The sequence below is a fragment of the Haplochromis burtoni genome, unplaced genomic scaffold (genome assembly GCF_018398535.1).
Source record: "Haplochromis burtoni strain Fernald_Lab_line unplaced genomic scaffold, NCSU_Asbu1 Contig_344, whole genome shotgun sequence".
Classification (NCBI taxonomy): Eukaryota; Metazoa; Chordata; class Actinopteri; order Cichliformes; family Cichlidae; genus Haplochromis; species Haplochromis burtoni.
In genome coordinates, this window is record NW_024582705.1 from 337,667 (window position 1) to 351,403 (window position 13,737).

The 13,737-nt window shown below is 39.1% G+C and overlaps 1 protein-coding gene across 2 annotated transcripts in view; it reads right to left on the bottom strand.

The window, feature by feature from the left end:
* Positions 1-13,273, bottom strand: part of LOC102302716 (M-phase phosphoprotein 9) — a 26,995-nt gene extending 13,722 nt beyond the window's left edge. For both annotated transcript variants that reach the window (XM_005946291.2, XM_014341345.2), the window contains exons 1-10: positions 13,166-13,273; positions 12,124-12,395; positions 10,825-10,972; positions 4,732-4,821; positions 4,092-4,594; positions 2,393-2,558; positions 2,115-2,187; positions 1,154-1,257; positions 935-1,054; positions 266-726 (exon numbers count right to left, since the gene is read on the bottom strand). In XM_005946291.2, the coding sequence (XP_005946353.1) occupies positions 266-726; positions 935-1,054; positions 1,154-1,257; positions 2,115-2,187; positions 2,393-2,558; positions 4,092-4,594; positions 4,732-4,821; positions 10,825-10,972; positions 12,124-12,359 (1,901 nt within the window). In that variant the 5' untranslated portion in view covers positions 12,360-12,395; positions 13,166-13,273. The remainder of the gene's footprint in view (positions 1-265; positions 727-934; positions 1,055-1,153; positions 1,258-2,114; positions 2,188-2,392; positions 2,559-4,091; positions 4,595-4,731; positions 4,822-10,824; positions 10,973-12,123; positions 12,396-13,165) is intronic.
* Positions 13,274-13,737: the final 464 nt, after the last annotated feature.

Genomic DNA, 13,737 nt, shown 5'->3' on the forward strand with positions numbered 1-13,737 from the left:
AAAAAAAACCACCCAACTTTAAAAAAATGTCACCATACAGAGCATTTCTAGTTTTCCTGTGGCGTTGCTAACTTTCTGTAAGGAAACTGAAAAGATCTACCACTCAAAGACAGATTGACACTCAGTGGATTGTTTGAGAATAACACATCAAAACAAAGTGATAGAAAAGGCTCAAACAAGTTAAAGTTAATATCAGTGCATTTTTTTGGAAAGATATAGGCAAATGGTTGAGCAGAACATTATACATTATAACATATGTACGTACAGAGAGAGGACAACAGGATCCTCTAGTGATGATGCTCTTTCCATGTGTGGACTGACTCCATGACGCAGAGAAGCACCAGAGGCTGAACAAGGCTTCAGGGTGCTGGTGTGGGTGTGACTACCCTCCTCTTCGCTGGCTAAGGGAGCACTGGCTCTGCGCTGATGGCTGTCTGTTTGGGAGGGCTGAGCCTTATCTTGGGAGGTAGACAGGAATTGGGTTGTATTTCCCCATGGGCTTTGCACTTTAGATGGGGCAGAGACACTGGAGGTATCAGAGATATAGTCTGTATCTCCAGGGTTGGGGCTGCAATCCACCATGCTGTCAGGGGTTATGGGGGTCCCAACTCTAGGGTAGCGGTGGGGCTGATTGGCGAATGATGGGCTGCTGAAATGAGAGGGTGAAGTGAAGCCAGAGGTGCGATCTGACTGTCGCATGTTAGCTGCTGGATCCAGTGTCAACATCTGAAGCACAAAAATACAAATTGTAAGAAAATGTGAACTTGTGGATGTGAAATTTATTACAAGATTACAAGATTAACACGTCACCAGTCAGTTGTATTTTTAAAAATATTATGTTTTTTAATAATTAATGTTTTATCGTGTCATTATCTATCTTCTGTAAATCACTTCTACAATCTTGGGATTGCAGAGTTTGAGTCATGTGACATACCTGCGGTGACAACGGAAAAGAAGTAGCAGAGCCTTCCCAATCTGAACGCCTACAATCTGCTCTTTGCTTGTTCTGATAGATCTCTCTGAGAGACAGCTGAGGTTCCTGGCTTCCCGGAGTCTAAAGAAGACCAAATTAGGCATCAAACCTCAGCATTATAAGCAAACCATGTATTTTATATCAGTCTCAGAAGCCACAGTAAACCATAACGTAACTCACCAGACTCATGGATGCCTCTTGCAGAAGTAGATAGGCACCACTGTCAAAGCTTTCAGGTAGTGGGTGATAGAGATCACACTCATTCAGACGCCAATACGTGAGGCCTAAAACAAAAAAAGGCTTACTTTAATTGCTATATGCAATAATTTGGAAACATTGTTTGAAACTACAATTTTATCACATATTTCTGGCAGCGCTGGCCATCCTAAAAATATATGTTTTTAATATAAACAAGGAGTCTGATATTTAGTTAATTGCTCAATTGGTTGACACCACTGGCAATGTTTACAATAACAATTTGGCTGATAGCCAGTGCTGATACTATTCATTTTTTATTTGTTTCTGTACCAAAGATTGTTAATATCCCATTATCAATATGGATGGGATATAGCCAACATGGATCAATTCCAATACCAATATTCAGCTGACATATATTTTATATCTTCCTTGTTACTAGCAAAGCTATTAAAAGTACCAAAATTACACCTAAAGAAAGAATTTAGTTGAAAAATATGTGTGTATGTCTATATAAAATATCTTATTGTTGTTCCACTGAGCCTTAGTGTAATCTACATATTATTATCAACACTTAATTGCACCATAGTGTTGGAGTAACACCCCCCCCCCAAAACAAACAAACAAACAAAACAAAAACAAAAAAACCTTGGAGTGAACAGCTGTTTAAAAAATGGTTGACTGGCTGAGAAAAATGCAACTCTATTGTAACTCTACTATATGTTTAACTGCAAGAAACACAGAAATTAGCTCTCCAGGTATGTGTAGAGATGTATGTTTTCAATTTCTGATATGACCAGGGGCTTCATCTTCTAAAAGAAAAAGTGTAATATCCTGTATTTTTTTTTATTTTTATTTCATGTTTTGTACTTGATTTATTTCAATATACTTTACAGTGGCCAAATCCAGTCACTGTGTGTCTGAATTCAAGTCACTGAATTCTTACCTGAGGCTTCAGATGCTAAACTATCACTCCTCCTCAGTGGAAAAGAGCTGGAAGATGGCCCAGCTGGTTGATGCTGAAAACCAATAGAAATGAGTGGATTAGATTCAGCAGCAGGAAAGTAATCAAAACAGAAAAATACAGCAAAAAGAAAAAATACTACAAATAAACACTATGCACTGCTGCTGTTTTGGGTTTGTTTGTTTTATTTTATTTTATCTATGCAAAATCTTGGACAAATAATCCTGGAGAAGAGGCTGTCACCACTTCCTGAGTTATACCTGGTCCTGGGACTCTGTGCTCTCTACAGTGTTTTGACTGTGGGATTCTCTGGGGCTGCGAGGCTGCTCCTGGTACTCTGGTATTTGGGATGACGCTTGTCCTGCTTTGCTCTTCTTGGGCCTCAGTTTCTGCCTCTGGGCCCAGGAGGTCAACTGTTGACTGGTGCTGTCAACAGAATTGCTTAGGGTAAGTAAAATTATAATTTCTCAGACAAATGCTGCCTAAACCTCAACAGGATTCTTGCAGGGTATCTAAAGGGTTGAATGAGTATTGTTACAACAAGCATACTGCTGCCAATCCAGTCACTTCAGTGCCTTTTTGTTCTATATTTACTATTTATTTAATATTACAGCAAAGGGTCAGCAGTTTGGAGGCATTCCAAAGATTTCTTTGTTTGTTTGTAACAATTTGTGATTAAAACACTGGTTGCATACGCAGACACAACTGAAAAGCTCTGACAACCGCATTTTCTCTCTTTCTCTCACTACAGTATGTTCAGTTTAACGCTTGTTGAGAATGAGTCACCTGTGTGCCCTCTGCTCCACTCAGAGTGCGAGGTGGTGAACACACAAGTGAGACAGGGAAAGGAAACACTAGCACAATGATATATTCCAATAAAGCTTAATAAAGACTCGCACTTGCAAACATGTCCAAAATAATTGGGTAAGCACACATACACATGTTTTTGTCCTTAATTACATTTTTAATTTTGTTTTCATTTATCGAAACTTAAGAAAACCACTATTCTAGAGCCATTTACCAAGTGCATTTATATTGTAATACTGTGTTAGTACTTTCCAGATTAAGTTACTAATTCCTAACAGTATTACTAAAGTAGCTAGTGTGATAGGGGGATGATCTGCATATGATGATCTAGATACTTGGCAGGATATGCTAAATTTTTGAGACATATGTATTGTTTTCTTGTTTGAATTTGGGCTTCCTATCATCTGCCAGCCAGAGACTCATGTGACTATGTCATGTTGGGTGGCCATTTAGTTTCAAAAAATGTTTTAGAAAACATCTACAGGCAATTAAATTTGATATTAAATGTATTTATAAAACCAGTTTCAAACACAGAACACTTAACATTGATGGCTTCATCAGTGTATTTCTTTTAGCTCATGTTTACATTCATGTTCCTCACTGTAGGGTATAAACTGGGTATAAACTGACTGCGTGACAGATCTGAAGTGAAGTACACAGTCACTAGCTGCTTGATCCTAATCAATGGTGTCTATATGTTGGGCACCATTTATTTTAAGTAATTAATGAAGCTACTATTGTTGTGTCACATTCATAAATCTGCTCAGCTCTCTTGCTTAATGATTGATGCTGCAGGTGTTGGAAACTCAGAGGCAAGACTTCTACAGGCAGCTGCAGGCAACAAATAACTTTGGCTCCCGACTAAATCTCATTAATTTGACCTGTCACAGACTCTGTCTTTATCACATTGAAGACTTTCCCATTATTTTAAACACTCAACATATAAAATAAACTGTTGGCCAGCTGAACATGTGTAAACCGTGCCTTTTACCGTGTCTGTAATGTTTATGGACTAGTGTCAGACTTTGTCTATAGCCATTTTCAGATGCTCTTGGGTTAACAGATAGACGTTTATGTCTGAAAAAGCTGAGAAAACACCACAGTACATCCTTACAAACTCAGTTTAGCATGGATGTGTTTGACCTTACATACCCAGAGATTTTCTGCTGATAAACTAGTGATTCATTCACTCCGAGCATCCTCTCATTGGAGAAATCTTGCTGGCAACCAAGCATACTTGTCTCTGTGTCTTTCTGGAAGTTAATGGACCAGTGATGCTTCTCGCTTCTTTGACCAACAACCTCATCTTCTCCCGGTGAACCTGCAGGTTCCAGACTTGACTCCCAAGTAGAAAGAGTCCCATATCCACTGCTGAGCACTGTGGTTACACGCTCATCCCGCTGATTTGTGGCCTCAGACCTAGGGAGTGGAGGCGATGGGGAGCTAAAAGGGGTATGGACGGGAGCTGCCAGACTGTCATTGTCACTGGACACAGTTTTGGGAACAGTACATTCACTGGAGACAGGGGGGAAAATATAGTCCTTCATGTTTGTGGTACTTTTGCTCACAGGAGTTGGGGAGAACTCCCCATGTGGCTGGACACTAGCCTGGCGGTTTTGGAGCTGAACAAGGGCCTTAATTTCATCCTGAATCAACTGAAAAAGAGGAATTATTTTACTGTAAGAAATTGCTTTCAATATACTCATTAAGATAGTCCCCTTGTAATCCACCATCTCTTTTTTGAGGTGGTCCAATTTCATAAAACAGGACATGATGTTAAATCCAGGCTTACCTGTATTTGGCACTGGTATTGTTCTTGCTGAGCAAGTATTTGCTCTTGGTATTGCTTCTCAACCAGCTGAAACAGATGCAGCCATCGACCCTGTAGCAGAAAAACAAACATCGTTACTTGTCTTACTTTGAATAAAAGCGCGGGCTATTACAAGACAACAGTCACACAGAGATAAACAGAGACACAAAGAATGGCAAGAAGCTGTTGTATTACTAACTGCCATAGCCAGTCGCATGACAGCCACGGGAAGCCGACGGGTAAAGAGATCGGTTTTTATCAGATTCCATCATGGAAGAAAAATTGTTCAAGTCATCTTTCCAAAGTCACGAAGAGGCGACAGATCCCCTGGATTGCAGGGTAAGTCCCGAGACACACTGTGCTACAAGAAATCCCTTTCACTGGAAAGAACAGTGACTGTTGCAGTACTCCGGAGCGAAGAGACAGACAGGACGGCCGGGGTCGCTGTCGGGTTTTCTTTGCCCCGCTCCGATTTTAGTGGATTTTAATGCTGTGGCTGACGCCACTGGACTTTTAGTGTTGTTTTTATGTTTTTACTGTGTGTTCCCCGTGGCCAGGGATGTTTTTAACTGTTTTAAATCTTTTTTGTGAAATACATTATATTTTAGTACAAAGTTTTGTATTGTTCTATTGCCTTGGCTACTCCACTGCTCTGTCCGTTTTTTGAAGGGTTGCCCTTCACTTAGAATAAAACCTGGTGTCCACCTACATATCTGGCTACTCGGAACATCTCAAGGTCCTGTACCCATCCATCAGTAAACTGGAACTGGGCTTGTTAAGGGACCTGAAGTTACTAAACACTTCATGAGTGTATGGACTCACACTTAGGACCATATAATTATAAATATGAGTGTGATGAAAGTTGGGCAGCAAGCTAATGTCTTTAGTCCACTTTGTATGCTCGTATGAGTCTAACCCTTTCACTCCTTTGATTTTTTCTTGTTTTATTATTTATAGTTTTGTTTAGAGGGAATATTTTGCTTTCTTTTCTTGTTTGTTTTAGTTTTAATATAGCTACTTTTTGTATTATTCATTTATTTATTTGAGATGCGCCAAATCGCACAAAAGACTTAACATTACATCGAAGTTTGGTTTGTTTGTTTTTTAATGCTCGCTGGAAGAGACATTTTTATTTTTAACGTACTTTTTGTTTAATTTTGTATTTGTTGTTTGGTCGAGCGTGTAAGATAGATAAACACTGGAACGGCCTGTAAACACGGCCTGTTATGGTGGAAAAAAGAAGCCGGTTTCTCTTTGTTTCCCTCCCCACCACTGTGGAATTTTTATTTAGGAGTTTAGGAGTCAACAGTTGTTCAGTATACAACGTACACAATTAGATATGGGCACTGAAACCACAGTCCATCAGTTATTTCTGAGATTTTATTAATTAATTAATTTTAGATTTCTCCATGAAAGAAAATGTATAAGTTAACTTTTTCAAGTTTTAATTTTTTATTTAAAACAAAAAAAACCCATATGAAACATAAATTCCCTCTCCTTAAATATGTCTTGTCAGACAGATGCTTCCATGTAGGGCTGTGCGATATGACCGAAATGTCATATCCCGATATAAGAATTCTATCGTCCTGACAACGATATAAATCACAAAAATGTAACATTTTCTGTAAATTCTGTGACTCTCGGGCAGCTCGTCTTGCGGGAAGTGTTTCCAGCTGCGCGTCATGTAGCTGGAGTCGAGTGTTTTAACCGATGCATGAAACTATACATTTTTAGACATAAGTTGTACCGCCGTTTTCTTTGTGAGTATTTATTACACGGCGTGCTGCGGGGAAAAGCCTGTTCTAACGTTTGAGTCTAAGGTTTATTTTTTAGCACCTGGCGGCTCTTTTTTAATTCTCATCCGTAAATAATCTGCTCTTTCACGTGATTCAGTTTATTTTGAAAAGTCTCAACAGGATCTTGAGCTTTATTGTGAAAGGTTTATGTGGAACATAAACAAGCGGACACGCGATGCTGTTACCGTCGTTGTTGCTAACCACAACGCATAAAAACAGGCGCTTGTCCGTCTGTAGTGTGGTTATATAAAATATAAGAGAAAGAGAGAACTTTAAGAAATTAATATAGCCGTGACAGTGACCATCAAAACGATGAAAAAATATTGCCGTAAACAGTTTATTTTGCGACACCACGAAACAAACGATAGCGTAAAATGAAACGATAGACGTTTTTATATCATCATCCGATATATATCGTTATATCGAACAGCCCTACTTCCATGTGCCACTAAGGTCCTCATGACATGAAAATGAACCTCTGCCTATGTGAATCAAACATGTGTGAACATGCTATATGTATGAAGAAACAGCATGAACATAACCACATGTGTAATCTATATACTCGCTATTATACTGCATGGTCAAGAAATCAGCTTTCTGGACATCCACCATATCAGTATGGCCGCGCCTTTGTGTCTGGCTGCGTCTCACCACCTGCTGCCCTTGGTGTTTGTCAGGTCTCTGTTTATTTAAATTTGAATAAATAATGTCAAGCTGCCATAGTTTATGACTGCCCAACTCTCTTCTTTCAGGGACACTTACACATTTGAATTTAATCAGAAATGCCCTTTCCGCTAACTACCCCTCAGTATACCTAGAGGGCCCTGCGCTAACCCCTGTGGCTGCCATCAGAGGAAAGGTGCAAGAAGTGTTCAGTTGAGAATGCACGTCTCTAACTGATATCAGCTTATCTGACCAGCCTTGTCAACTTGTCTACCACTGTATTCTTGCGCCCAGGTAAAGCCTACTCCAACCTATCCCTAGGGGCTAAGCCACTGACTTCTGGATTTCCTTCCACTTCGTGAATCCTCGGGAAATTTCTCCACTCATCAAACTCTGCCCAGCTGATTGTAACTTGATGGTCAATCTGCTCTTGATAGCTTCCATGTGCCATTTCAGAAGGGCTTTATCAATCAATTCTGTGATTTTCTTTCAAGAACAATAACAAAATTTGATCAAGTTTTAATTCTTGGTGATTTTAATGTCCATGTTTGCTGTCCTGATAAACCTACGGTAAATTTTTTTAATGCACCTCCATCATTCTTTTAATCTCACTTGGCTCACTACTGCACCCACTCTGAGACGGACCATATATTAGACCTAGATTTGTCTTTTGGTATTTCAATTTGTAATCTGGATATAACTGATGCTTTTTCATTAGAATTCTATATTATCCTTTTTGATATGCTGCTCCTTCTTCCCCCTGCCACACAGCATCTACCTTTTCACCAATCACATTATATCAATTCTTCCACTGCTAACTATTTTGGTGAGTCCTTCAAAGCTGCAACAGATGCTTGGTCCATAGCAGCTTCCCTGCTCTATCTCAGCCATGAAGATTTTACTAACTTATTCAAAAGCACTTGCTCCTCAATTATGGATACTGCTGCTCTGTATAAATTGAGAAAGTCTGGACTTAAACAGTCGTCCTGGCTCAATGATTGATGATTGCTCAATGTATGTTTTCTCCCATCAACTCTTAAAATGTGAATAATTTCTACAATTTACTAGTAAAGTTGAGACTAATAGCATTCCCACTAGGGCTGCACGATTAATCGTTAGAAAATCGCGATCTCGATTCATACTTATGTGCGATCTCATTTCCAAATGACAACGATTAAAATAAAATAAAAAATAAAAAAGACGACGACGATTGTACCGCATTTTGATCCGGGACGTAATCTGCATGAAAACAAGCGCTCACTCTTCCTGCTCAACAAATGACAAGGGCAGAGCCTTGTACCACGTGATACAGAAGCTGTGCCGTGTGATGCTAAAATTAGCAGGGAAAAAACAACGGAGAGCACATCAGGGATGACGAGAAAGTGACAGGAGAAAATCCGTCCCGGTCAACCACCCAAACATCAATAACGGGAACCTTATACAGCGCTTCCCTATACCCGTCGAACTCCCGCAGGCACAAAGAAATTACGAAGGCTATTACTTATCACCTGACCAAAGATATGGCTCCCATCAACACTGTGCAAAACGAGGGATTTAGGAAAATGATCAACACCCTAGACAAACGCTACACGCAACTATTTTTCTATTGTTGCACTACCTGCTCTATACACGCAGTGTCGAGCAACGGTGGAGACGGAATTTCAAGCAGTACAACATTTTGCGGCAACAACAAAACGTGAGACATTTGTTGTTTTTATGTTTATTTATTGTTTTTATGTTCAGTCTCAACTGTTACGAAGTTGATGTGCAGTTAATAAGTGCAATAAATATTTATACTGGAAAAGAAAATCGTGAGAGAATCGTGATCTCAATTCTAAGCCAAAAGATCGTGATTCTCATTTTATGCAAAATCGTGCAGCCCTAATTCCCACCCCTTTCACATTTTAACTGACTCTCTCAAATAGACTGTTTTAAACAGATTACACTACCCACTCTTACAAAGACAGAGATTTCTCATTGAAATCTACAACTTGCTCTCTAGTTACTGTGCCTTCCACTCTTCTGAAAGATGTATTTGATCCAAGCACCCTCTCCATTATCAACACTTCTAAATCTACTGGTACTGTTCCATCTCTCTTGAAGCAGGTAATCTAGCCCTTGCTGAGAAAGTACAACTTAGACTCCAAATTACCTAATAATTACCAATCTCTACAAACAACCACTACCAAAATTCTTCAGCAACTTATTCCTTGCATACAGAAAAACAACATCTTTAAAAAGTATAAAATGAAAACAATTCTTCTACATCAGGTGCACCTTATTGTAGGGTATCTCAGGATTCCATTTTAGGGCTTATTCTGGTCTCCCAGTTTTGCTTACTCTGGGACAAATCATGAGTAAACACAATCTCTATTCATTCTCATACTGACACTATTCAGCTGCACCTCTGCCTCAACCCCAATGAGAAGCCCACTTTCTGATTAAGTTTGACAAGCAAATTACCTCAGTGGTTAAAAACGTCTTTGTTTTGTTTTTTTAATCTCTGTTCCATATCAGAAATTAAGCCTTTTCTGTATGTGAAAGATCTGGAGATTGTTATCCATGCCCTCATTTCTTCCCACTCAACTACTGCAATTCACTTTACAATTGTCTCAGTCCTCTCTGTCCCACCTTCAGTTTATCGAAAATGCTGTTGCTAGGATCCTCACACGGACTCAAAAAAGACATCATATTATACCCGCTTTAGTTTCTTGATTTCCTGAAAAATTTTGAATTGATTTCATTGATTTCAAGATCCTTCTCTTTGTCAATAGAGCCCTTCATGGTTTGGCCCCTTCTTACATCACCAAGCTCCTACAAACCTGCTCCCTTTCCAGGTCCCACTCCCATGAATCGCAGAATACTGACCCAAATGCAGAACACCAAAACAGCCAAGGGTTAAACTCAAAATACATTTTTAATAGGGTTGTTTAAGCAGTCCAAAGAATATAATATCCACAAAGGCAAAATGAATCCAGAGCAGCATGAAACACATGAGGGCGGGTTAACTTACACAGAGACAAACAATGCTCTTTATAAATAAATCTGAATTGAGTAGAGTTGAGAACACAAAAGAAAATAGTTCCATGTACACTAAAAGACTGCAATACTATGTGTATTTATGAAGGTGCCAGAGAACCCAGCTGTGTACAACAATTATGATACAAACCTCCATTAGAGAGAAAGAAGACATAGGAAGGATTTAATTTTCCTGTGACCTACCCATACAGTAATTAAAGATTGAGAACAGAGTGTGTTATACCCAGGTGTACAAACTGAAAGCCTTCAAGCTTGATGAACTGTGCCATAAAGTGCCTTCACATTGTAGAGCATCACAGTTGTCTGTTCTCTGCAAATCACATCCTGTGTCTGAAAAGATCAGCTGTGGAGTGGTGCTGTGTGGGTGTTGGGGTCTGTAAATGTGTATGTGTGCATCTATCTTACTGTCAGGTGTGATTTGATCAAAAAATACATGTGACAAGTCTGAACTGAGGCTACCAGCAGCCAAATACAGCGCACAAGAACAAACTGCTACAGCAGCAAACACCAACTACACTTCATCATCAGCCTTTCTACAAGACCTATTGTCTTCCAGTCTCAATGGGTATTTTCCTACCTCGCAGTCCTTCCAGATCTCAGGGTCTGTCTCTCCACTGCTCTGGATCTCCTGGACCAGGGCCCTAAGGGTCTCCAGGGAGCTTGGATTGATGAATGGTAGGGTCTTCCCTTGTTCAAAGGCTTCATCTGTGCTCAGACATAGGCTCCTGTAAAACAAATTGGATATTGTTAAAATATTGTATCAAGTATTAAAATATTAGATATTAGATTAGAATATATTAGATATGTTTCTCCAGCCAGTATTATTTTATACTGTCTGGCAATATTATTATTATTATTATTATTATTATTATTATTATTATTATTATTATAGCTGAGCAGTATTTTAGAGACAACTAAATAAAATTATAAAAGTCAAAAAAGATCTCTACTTCTTAGTTCAGCCAATATCTGCAGCCTATCACAGACTTTTCAGTGTCTGATATTTTGTTCAACATGCGCCAATATTAAAAATATTTTTATGCAACATAAGGCAGAAGAATATCCATCTGTATATTTAAAAACAGTGTTTATCTTGAAGAATAGCTCTGACACGTTTGTCTGCAGTACATCCAGCAGAGTAACGTCACAGCTGAGCAGCAGGCAGTGTCAAGCACTGGACGTTATCTTTAATCTTTGAAATGTTTTGGTGGAAATTAACAAAATAGCCCTATACTTCCTCTTCCAGTTTAACACTCTATATGTGTAACTATAAATAAATACCACCCAATATGTATACTGTATGTATAGTATCTACTTGAAAGATCCAGTAATCCACGTGCTCTACTACTTTTGATAGAATGCTGCTTAAAGATAGCTTTGTCTGTACATGTCTAAACTCAATCTGTTCAGAGGTTTTCCAAACACAACACAAAAAGGTCCACTGAACACAACAGAGTAATATCAGCACCTATTCAATTTTCCATTCCATTGAAATCTGAGAAATAATCATGTATGCAGTCAATTGTAGTTCTTAGAAAGAAAAAAAACTGTAACAGGAGTTTTAAAAGACCATAAATCAAAATTGACACAGAAAATTGCAGTCAATGCATCTTCATATTCAACACTCCTACATATGTTCAAATTTCCACAAGCATTTAAAGAGAGCTGTCACAATAATGGAGAAAATATTCTGCATAAATAGGTAGTAAATGTAAATCAATTTCCTTTTAAGCATTTAAATTTAAAAAAAAAACTGCAACAACACACCTGCATTAGGAAAAAAATATTCAAATATTTAATATTTTAAAAGGGGCAAGTGTTTCTTTTTTTATGCAGACACTTCCTCATACAGTAAGGAACTTAAGAGTTACGATACCTGATCTTGTTGCATGCTGGTGTGATGTCCATGGGCCTGCACTCCACAGTGCCTCCTGTTGTTTGGGAGGTTGTGCGTCTCCCCTCAGAGACAGCCAGTCCTGAGGCTGATGTCCCCTCAGAAGACACCAGCGAGTTTTCGCTCTCCTTGCCCACATCCCCATCAGCACTGACATGGCAATGGCTCAAAGCCCCTGAGCTGGACACATCCTCTGAGATACTGTCATCTGTGGACATTTTTATGGGCCCATGCAGAGGAAGTCACTCTGACAGCTAGGGACCAAAGGAGAAAAGTTCAGAGTGCGCTTAATCACACTTCTTGTATTTCCAGCTTCAACAACAGGAAGTGCTGCTGAACTGTGAACACGACAATGCATTAATACGTTAATGTATAATACATGTAAAAGCCAAGAAAAGACACCAAATCAACTCTTAGTTTTGATCTTAGATCTACTATCAACATTCAGTAACTGACATAAATATAAGCAACATAAATAAGACATAAACAAAAGCCGTGCACAATATGCAGATTTTTAAGATAATATGTAATTGTTCTTGCTTTAGCCTCTTCTGTCAGTCTGTCTGTCATGACCTGTGTTTGCTGTATGTGAAAGCTAGTCCAACATGGGCAGCTTTGACTGGACACCTAATCAACTTAGCCAACAACAAGAAAATCAACAGAGATAGAGCTCCACAAGCGGTGGGCTGGTTCATTTAGTAAGAAGCTACATTAGCTGTTCTATGGTGTCGGCCAGCGCAACGGATGCTGCAGACAGTTGAAGTTGCCTATAAACTCCACGGGAGCCTGGGTCAGTCAGGCTAAGTTACCAAGCTAGCACGGTAACTACCTCTGACTAGCAGTTCAAAATGGTTAGCTAGCTAGCTCAGTTTGGCTAAGTTGGTTTATGACAGGTTTGTAAGCACAGCGTAGGCACGCAGGAGAGCGCGGGTGAAACGATAGCGCACGCGGGTATATAATAAATGATATAAAACAGAAAACTGTGTCGCGCTGATTGGCTACATATAATAAACATTTAACCTACCCGTTAACTTGTATCATTATTTCATCCATATTTCTCTGTGAGTAGTCAAGCTGGCTAGCTGGTTGCTGGTTGGCTACTGCACTGCAGTGGTCGTTGGCTGCTGTAGCGTTCACAGCCCACATTGCTATTGGTCAAAATATTATCTGAAATACAGAGCTGTGATTGGTCGTTACTTTCACTCAGTGTTTCTATTGGTTATGTGGGGGACAGAGGCGTACGCATCTGTTGGGACCGTAGATAAACCAAAAGCATGAGGATTGTAAATTATCAATAACGGGATAAAGACAAATGTTTATTTGACTTAAAGTGTGGCTTTTAAGACAGATAACTAAAGTCATGAAGAGTTTCTGATTTTATACGCCTTGTTGTGTTTTAAAGTCAGTTTGCTCGATTCTTGAACTAGTGTGTGATGGGTTTCATATTAGACATTTCTCATTTATGGTGTAAAATAAAAGAGTTTAGCAACGATGCATGATTTCCATCGTTGCTAAACTGCATCTTTGATTGTATCGTTTTTTAAATATAGTTTTGTTAGTATTGTTTCAAGGGGTCTAGCAACTTATATAGTTGTC